This window comes from Tigriopus californicus, chromosome 9 (assembly GCF_007210705.1).
Source record: "Tigriopus californicus strain San Diego chromosome 9, Tcal_SD_v2.1, whole genome shotgun sequence".
NCBI lineage: Eukaryota > Metazoa > Arthropoda > Copepoda > Harpacticoida > Harpacticidae > Tigriopus > Tigriopus californicus.
The window spans coordinates 8,419,330-8,428,379 of NC_081448.1; the positions used below are offsets into that span (position 1 = coordinate 8,419,330).

A 9,050-nucleotide genomic window follows, 5' to 3' on the forward strand; every position below is an offset into this window, starting at 1 on the left:
GATACACAGAATTCTATTTTCTGCCATTTTTGGCCATTTTCTGCCATTTTTACCACTTATTTTGGACCAATTTCTGCCATTTTCTGCCACCAATTTCTGCCAGGTGGTAGACAATGGCTTTTATTAATTCCTCGTCCCTGTCNTTCGACTTGAGCACAGTGAAAGATTCAAGCGTTTTGCCGAACTCGCCCCAGTACTAGTCCTATTTCCATCCTCAAACCGGATTCAATCCTGGTTTTCCATCCTAGTGTAAGGCCGCCGCCCTAAAACAGTTTTTGACCAAGTACCTGATGAACCCCATATTCGAGGGCTAGCTAGATCTGCCAACTCTCATTTGCTGGTACGTTAGATTGGACTTGAAAATACGCAGAGCAGTAGTAACGAAAGTACAGTTACAATTTTCAAAAAAAAACGTTTCTCCCTTGAGAACTGAGGAAAATTGAAGATTTTTAGACAATGATAGCACAAATAGCCATTTCTTTTAAATTTCTTGTAATGCATCCTGAATAGAGAAAATCAGGGCAGAAAATTGAGCTTGCTCTTAACAATATTAAAGGTATTTGGGGTTTAAAATCTTGTTTCAGAGCGAAGCTGTCAAGTAATTGTTTGGCAGAAAATATTTTTTTGGCTTAATTAAGTTGAACCAAGTTTCCCAACTCTACACATTTCCATGACTTAAGGTACACACAGGTTTCCAACAAGGAAGCTTTATGAGCTTGAGAATTTCTGATACTGTTTTTCCATCATGACTTTTCGTGTCATTGTTGCAAATCTTCAAAATTCATTAGCCGAAACTAGGAAAAATTTACTCCAGAAAAAGGCAAAATATTTAATACTTACACTCCGTTAGTATTTAATAAAGCTAAATATTTGAAAAGTGCTAGAGAATATTACCTTTTTTGCACGTTTTCGGAGACAGTAGCTAATGACAAAAAAAAAAACCCTAAGTTGCCGCACCAGCTTTCTCAGGGTTATTTTCTTAAAATATGGAAAGCGATATGCCGACGTAACCTTATTCTTCAGAAATAAAATACCTCAAATGTTTGTGTAATGAAATAATCCTTTTGATCAAAGTAATTGTAATCCGTATCTTTTATTGGGGAACGATAAAATCCTCGGTTTGGTGTTAAATAGAATGGCCACTATTTATAAGCATAGACGGAAGGGTCGTTCAAGATTTCAGTTCAAATTCACTTGCCCAGCCAGACAAACGTAATGGCGTTGAATGAACTTACACCAATGTTGCAAGATCCAAGGCCTTTCTAATATGTTAAGAAAGTGTGATTGAAACAATCGAAAAGGTAAAATGTTGTCAACATCTGTTCTGGAAAATACATCCTTTTAATTCGTGGAAAACACATTCAACCCCCATGCCATAGACCACTGAAATCATGATTCCAGTGGTCTATGCCCATGCCCATTTCGGAATTTTCTGAAAGGCTCTTTTTTGTTCCCGATTTTACATTTGTTGTTAGTACCATTCCCGACATTCAGATTTTCAAAAACCAGGTACACGTCAAACACTATAACGGAAAGTATATCATATTACAGGTTTTCCCGGTGCATTAGGAACAAAGGGAAGCACTGGTTTGCCCGGACCCATGGGGCCCAAAGGCGAAAAGTAAGAAACATATTTTATTCGCGAATTCGTCAATATTTCGAATCAATACAGAAACCCCGGCTTGATTTATCATTTACTTTCAGGGGGTCTAATTCTGGTACCGTAGGACCCAAGGGTGAAAAAGGCGATAAGGGCGAGCAAGGTGAGAAAGGTAAGGCAGCAAAAGCTAATATTATAAACAGATATGTTCCGATTTGAACATGTCAAATTGAACTGACTTATTTTTTGCTTTGCTTGTCATGTTAGGAACGTCTGCGCCTACTCCCGCGGGACCATTCAGTAAGTAAACCATCAATCTGAGCAAAACGAACATTTTTCAATAATGTTCCTATGCTCCATCCATCCATTCTATTTGTTCATTTCCCTTGACCTAAATCCAAGACTTCATGTCCAGGTTTCGATCTTAGCCCGGCTAGCAAAGGGGATGAAGTGAGCTTCGAGGTTAAATGCTTCGGGACTTGCCGTGATGTCAACGTTCGGTTGAGCGTGGAGTCGGGGGATGCTGACCTCTATGCCAAAGAGGAAAGCGAACCCAAGATCAAGAATTCCAATTGCGATGACTGCCGCTTGTGCAAATCCAGATCCTCGAACCTCGACGACTCGTGCAGCGGAATACAAACCCAAACCAGGGAAGGCTTCTTCATCAAAGTCACGGCTCACAAGCCCTACGCCAATGGCCAGCTTAAGATTAATGGTTTCAACCTCGAGAGCGTTGAGCAAATCAACTAGTTTGAAAATGTGAAAGTGCCCGCTCATGTTTTCAAACTTGTATATGTATTATAAATGAAAAAGGACTCGCAAAGTACATTTTGCAAATAAAGATAATTACATTAAATCGTCATCTTCCTCTTGTAGGGAAAGATGTTGCAAGTTTTGACACACTATCCCCGGAATGGCGTTTTGGGTGGAACATCCTTCAAAATTGTCCAAGCTGAGCTGATGGCCAGTTGGTGTAGGTAGGTCGACTAATTTGGAACACGGCGGTTCTTTGGTGGATGAGGATGTCACAGGGAAATGCAATCTCTTCACCGTCCGAGGAGCCTTGATCACGTAGGCCGTCTTTCTTAGAATATCAGCCACCTCTTCGTGGATCTCTTGGGCGAAGTTGTCCATCTGTTGGCTGAGACTTGTGGTTTGGGTCAGAGCTTGGTGTTGCCGTTCGGACAAAGACTCTAGAATGCGCTTATTTTGGACCATAACTTGGAGGCCTTCGCTCATTAGGAGAGTGCATTTCCAAGATCCGGGTGGCAAGGAGCGACCGGTGACATAATTGTGAAAATCCGTGGAATCCATGTCAACCGAAGCCGCATCCATATTTTCGATGAAGGACAAAGCGCTGCACTGTAACCCAAAACATCCAAAAACGGAACAATGGAACATTCAATGATTTAGAGTAGGCCTTACACTCTAAATCTGTCGCCTCAACTCACCAAGCTAGCAAAGTAATATCCACCATCGCCCATTCGAAGGTTGTCTTCGATGCAAAATCGAGTGATATAGTTCACATTGGATTGGAGGCGCGGCGGATTGGCTTTGAGACAGACGTAGATCAGACAAGGGAGAAACTCGTCGGCGGAGGCTGCTTTTTCATTGGAGATGAGAAGCATCTCGATCAGCTTTTTACAACAAGTGACTAGGCTCTTGAGTTTGGCTTGCGGTGTTTGTTGGCTGTCCAAGGCCACAATGTCTAGAAACACAGAGACGAAAGGTTCCGTTAAAGCTTTTTCCCTCGTATCTATTCCGTCTTGTGTGGCAGACAGGGTATACAACTAATGAATTACTTGATTAATCAAAAATTGCTTTATCATCTTAAGATCTTTGACGATACAACTATTGATCAATTTTACCCCCTTAAAATGGCGAAAGCATTGAAAATGAGAGTTCAGGAATGACTTTAAAACTTTCTCTTTTAACTTAGACGCATTCTGAAGAAAGGGCGCTTTTGGTTATCATTTATCAAACATGCTAAGAAGTAGAAATTGACTCTTTCTTGATAAGATAAGTTTGTAGTCAAAGTGGCACAGCTATTTCGCTTGAATGTGCACCTATCTTTTGGAATCAGTCACTGAACTAGAAAAATAAAGGCCTTTTTTAAGGTTTTAAAGTCTATCTCGGACTCCGTTCACTCTTACGTTTTCCATATTGATGCATCTGAAATTTGCCCCGGCTTGGTAGCAGAGGATGATGCCCTTAGGGGCTTGATTGTACCGCTCTATTTCTTGCATATGGTTTTCGGGGTCTGGCAGATCCCTTGATAATAATAATAATGGTGATGTAGTCATTTACCCAAAGTCTAAAAGTAAGTTGTCCGTTGGTTTTTTTTATTCATCACATATCTAGCTATACTCTGGCGGCATTTCATCTCACCGTTAATGGCATCATGGAGTAAATCACGAACTCGTTGGGAAGATTCTTGAATGACACATCGAAGCTCTTGGGTGGTGATCCAGTTTAATGATCGAATGCGATTCTGTAAACGAAGATCCTTTTCCTCGTCGTTGGTGGAAGAGGGACAAAACAGGAGTGGGTAAGTGGCAAGGCTCAAATAGGCCTCACTTTGCTCCAGAATCACGGACAAATCATCATCTTAAACGGAACAAGAAATTGCGGGAAAACATTCACCATTATTGAACGTACGAAGTTATTCATCCTGACTCAAGATCCTTACCTGGAACATCCCATTGAATGAATTTCGCCCTCAAAGTTAGGTAGACTTCTTGGACTTGACTAGCAATTGTATCGATGGGCGTGGTCTCGTGACTGGCGTCGATTTTTTCCAGAAGGGTGTGGATGAGAACCCAAATTTCGGCCAGACTCTTCCCGTCCACCCAATGGCGTAAATGACTAGCCAAGACTTGCCCGGCACTCAAGCATTCGGTTGAGGCCCGAATGTGAGGTAAATTCGACAAATGTTGGCGCCAATCTACCACGACAAAAGCCAGAGTTTGAGCTTGGAGATGGAAGTTTTAGCCCTCCAAGCCATGTCTTACCAAAGGTGGCCGGTGGCCCGGATGGGGCGCCAGTGGCCGAAGCAGGGCTACGTGGCGATTTCGGAGTGAGCTTGAGTCGTTGTCGGAGAGTGAGGTCGCCCGAAGGCGCTTTAGGACCCGAATGTGAAGCGCGTGGATCCCCACTGGACCTGGGGACAGAACTTGAATGGGTTAGTGGTGGCGATTTAGGACCCCATGGAAATTTTCGAGGGCTTTCAACATTTGGGCCTGACAGGGAGTGAACAAAAAACTAGAAGCCGCCCACGCCAAGAAGTTTCGACACTCTGGAGTCGAAATTAGGAATGGCCCACCAAGTTTAGGACATACAGCACCATGGATACGGAGGGAAACGCGGACTAAACAACGTGATCATAATAACGGTATGTCAAAGGCTCCTGGGATCCCTGGGTTTGGATCGACTGGCACTGAATTGGGGCGCAGTCGAACCCCGTGGAATGCCAGGTGCTTCTGAGGGCGCACTCTTCTCTCTCTCCGCTCCTCCGGGTCTTTTCGGCTTACCGTGTGGTTGAACCGCCCCCCCCAGCCGATGTCCCGGCCGATGCCGGTCGGCTTCGAGGGCTGGCGGGTGGTCCGAGTGTCAGGCCAGATGAGCGGGTGGTGGGCGGAGCTACCAAGCTGCGTTGAGGATGGGCCCGCCAACATTTCGAACAATACCAATGCCACTCCGGGTTGCCAAAGAATCCGCAGCCGTTGCGGCACAACAGTTTGGCCGAACCTCCGCCCGGCGTGGGCGGGGGTGGCTGCAGGGCGGGGCCCTGAGGACGAGAGCGGGGCATGAGGCCCGCTGGCGGTGGGGCAAAAATCCCGGCTCCCCAGGTGGGGTGGATAGATAGGGGTGGATAGATAGGGGTGGATAGATAGGGGTGGATAGATAGGGGTGGATGCAGCCGCTGGATTACGCTGATTCAGACGGGATGGGCCGGATGCCTCAATGCCGGGATGACAGCACTAAATAAATACAGACGATGGAAGGATGGATGGATGGATGGATGGATGGATGGATGGATCTGGGATGATTTGTGACGTTTGTGACTGATTTGAGTGCTTTGAGATGATGACTCAGACAAAGTTTGGGCGCGCCTAGTCATGGCCTAGGCATGGAGTACGTGGCCTAGTTTGCCCAGGGCAGGCCCAGGGGCACGTCAGCTGAGCACCATCTTATGTTCGATTTTGCGTGATTATCAATTGTATCATTGCGTTGAAGGGACTCGTCATTGCCATCCTCAATTCCATGAGTCATCCAATGAAAATCACGGGGGTTTCCCCTTACCCCCTTCGTACATATCGTACATATGCCCCGGATTAATTACGCAGGAATAAATTGAGTGCCAAGATGTAGAAGCTATGTGAGACCAGCATTTGAATGGTTGAAATAAGCCAGGTTTGAATCTCTTTCTGTAAAATGTGGTAACCATCACGTATTGTCTGCGTGAATTAATTTAAATGAGCTTTTCCTCACTTCATAGTTTTAGAATGGCATAATGGCTTATCAAAAAATACCAACCATCACGACATGAGCCAACATGCCTAAAGACCGCCCTTTTAGGATTGAGGTCAACAAACCCCTTTTTAACAAGCCCACCAGGCGTTTTCGGATGTCTGCTATGTTCACATGTATGAAACTGAGTGTCATCGTAGATTCGTATGTTCGTGTCGTCCAAGACCTGAACCGAGGCCATTTTTACAGCTCTCGCTCTCTGAGCTCAGACGTCAGAAACTTGATATCAATATGCCGCAAACTTGAAACGATGGGACACCAAAGTCACGAGTGGGGGGCTGTGGGACTCGTTACCTCACAATAATTCATGGAAATCAACGGCCAGGGACTATTTGAAGTCCAGTCAGAGTTTAGTTGAGTTGAGGCTGTGTTAAGCTGGGATTGGTCGACTTGAATGATATGATTCATCGTATATTTACCACTTCAACTTTGTACAATATTTGGTCGGCCAGCGAATTAAATATCAAATTCAACCTTTTGTTTTCTGCTTGGGAAAGTTAACAAAATAAAGAGCTACAGTCGAGCTATCCCCGTTCCAGACAATAACACTTCGCTCCAGAAGGGAATCAATGGTTAACCATAGCATCCATCGCCAGAAAAATATGCTAACATCTTGTATATTCACTTGTGTGCCTAGATCATTGAGAAAATAAAAATGCAACCAAGAGGCTAAAAGGGCACGGTGCCCCCTAAAAAAATTAAGAAAAATGGACGAGGGGAGCAAAATGGTATCTCATATTGAATTCAGCCAGAACGGGGCTTTTGGAAGATAGTAAGCGGGAATTGTGTCATTGTTCATTTTTGGGCTTAATTCATGTTTGAAAAGTTACTATTTTCCAAGGGAAGACAGACTTCCTGAAGCTATCCCTATTCAGATTATTTTTCAGACCCGCCATTTGAGACATCCTCCAAGATGTGCTTTTTAAGTGGCAAATGAAATAAGTGGACATGAGTTATTTGCTAGGCATATTGCCTGGAATTGTAACTTGAATCCATAATATTTTGATCACCATGGGTTGAAAATGATTTATTCTTTACATCATTTCTGGCTCAGTCACAATTGTGAAAGCTCGTTTTTTGACCTCAATGTACTCAAAGCGGCATAACTGGACGACCTGGGCGATCGAGGAACAACAATCAACTAGTTCGATTTTCCGTCTTTGAGTCTGTAGGCCTATCAGGCTTGATTGAGAGATGCGATAGTAGGCCTGACCAGGCGGCGAAGGCCGTGGACTCCGGTCATTCATAGCCAGATGGTGGTGACACAACTCAACCCGATGAAGCAACCCACATGGGACAGGAGCCTGAAGCCTGGCCAATCGTTCGTCAACGCCCGCCTCCCGCCCATACACTTCGATTGGGTTTGACCTTACCCTCAGCCCCATCATTGAGCCTCTCAGCGTTGGTCGGACCACCCGGTGCCACCCTGGTTCGCTCGCTCGCTCGTGCCGGGTGAAGCCCAGTCTGGCCGTCAGCCATGATTGGCGCTAAGCCCGCCCTATGATTGAGAGAGACCCGGTCTCCCGACCCGCATCGCCCGCTTTTTGACCCACTCATTGTCCATTTGGAGCCCAGCCACACCCATAGCCTGATGCCCAGGCCTCCTCTACCAGGTGGGTCCGGATGGCGTCGTCGGCTGAGTGGACCAGGTTGGAGCGCCCCCGACATGGCCTCGCCTTACGTACCGCCTCATCGACCGGTCGATCCAGACCTGATTCAAGCCTTGGCCACGGCTTTGGCCGCCGCCGCACCCCGTCTCCTGGTGTTAACGGGGGCGGGTCTATCCACCGAGAGCGGCATTCCGGATTACCGATCAGCCCACGTGGGTTTGTACGCCCGTAGCGGACGCCAGCCTATTCAACACCGGGATTTCGTGCAGCAGGCCGCCACCCGCCGCCGCTATTGGGCCCGCAATTTCGTGGGCTGGCCCCAGTGGGCTGCGACCCTGCCCAATGCCGCTCACCGCCGTCTGCGTGAGTGGGAGGCGCACGGTCGTTTGGCGGGCGGCATTGTCACGCAGAACGTGGATCAACTCCACTTCAAGGCCGGCTCGTGCCGCGTGATTGAGATGCACGGCACCAACTCGACCGTGGCGTGCCTGAATTGCTGCTTCCGTGCACCCCGTTGGGCTTGGCAGGCGCAGTTGCATCAGTTGAATCCAGACTTTCCCGCCATCACCGACATCAAGGTCCGCCCGGATGGCGACGTGGAAATCCCACCCGCCGCCGTGGAAAACTTCAACGTGCCCATGTGTCCGCGTTGTAAAGTGGGCTGTGTCAAGCCCTCGGTGATATTTTTCGGTGATAATGTGCCCGGTCGGGTCTTGACTCAAATCGAGGGCCGTATTCGAGATTGTCAGACGCTGTTCGTGATCGGCTCATCGTTACATGTGTATTCGGGTTATCGGATGATCCTCCAAGCTCAAGCGGCGGGTAAAAAGGTGTTGATCTGCAACATTGGCCCCACCCGAGCCGATCATTTAACCCATCTGAAAGTGGAGGGCCGGGCTAGCGAGGTACTGGCGGCTGTAGACGCATATTGGTCCACGCACCGAATGTTCAGTTAGACCAGGGACCCTGACCCTAGCTCTTATTCTATTGAGGATAGTCCTAGCTATGTTGAGTTATTATAGCAATAAAATGAATTCCATGAGGTTCACGTTTTACTCCGAACGACCGCTTGGTGTTATATTTCATTAGCTTGAGTACCCCGCGGGTTACACAGACCTGACATGGCCGGTCATTCAGCTCAGGAACGTGCACAGGACGAGCTGGACAAGCCGCCGCCTAGTTTCTAATAGTCGTCCAAATCAAATTCTTCCTCANCCACCCGCCGCCGTGGAAAACTTCAACGTGCCCATGTGTCCGCGTTGTAAAGTGGGCTGTGTCAAGCCCTCGGTGATATTTTTCGGTGATAATGT

The 9,050-nt window shown here is 46.9% G+C and overlaps 3 protein-coding genes across 3 annotated transcripts in view; 2 read left to right on the top strand and 1 right to left on the bottom strand.

Annotated features, from left to right (window-relative positions):
• LOC131886582 (mannose-binding protein C-like) overlaps positions 1-2,456 on the top strand; it is an 11,660-nt gene extending 9,204 nt beyond the window's left edge. Inside the window, exons 4-7 of the mRNA XM_059234955.1 lie at positions 1,552-1,621; positions 1,705-1,772; positions 1,868-1,900; positions 2,016-2,456. Coding sequence (XP_059090938.1) covers positions 1,552-1,621; positions 1,705-1,772; positions 1,868-1,900; positions 2,016-2,350 — 506 coding nt within the window. The 3' untranslated portion in view covers positions 2,351-2,456. The remainder of the gene's footprint in view (positions 1-1,551; positions 1,622-1,704; positions 1,773-1,867; positions 1,901-2,015) is intronic.
• Positions 2,374-5,414, bottom strand: LOC131886581 (rab5 GDP/GTP exchange factor-like; the record flags this gene model as incomplete). The annotated part of the gene is given in 6 exon segments (XM_059234954.1): positions 2,374-2,962; positions 3,052-3,308; positions 3,989-4,207; positions 4,290-4,544; positions 4,612-4,760; positions 5,131-5,414. Coding segments are annotated over 6 exon segments (1,674 nt in total). The 3' UTR covers positions 2,374-2,446.
• Positions 5,415-7,254: 1,840 nt separating this feature from the next.
• Positions 7,255-8,782, top strand: LOC131886309 (NAD-dependent protein deacylase Sirt4-like). The gene has a single exon (XM_059234599.1). The coding sequence runs from the start codon at positions 7,722-7,724 to the stop codon at positions 8,694-8,696; it is 975 nt and encodes a 324-aa protein (XP_059090582.1). The 5' UTR covers positions 7,255-7,721; the 3' UTR covers positions 8,697-8,782.
• Positions 8,783-9,050: the final 268 nt, after the last annotated feature.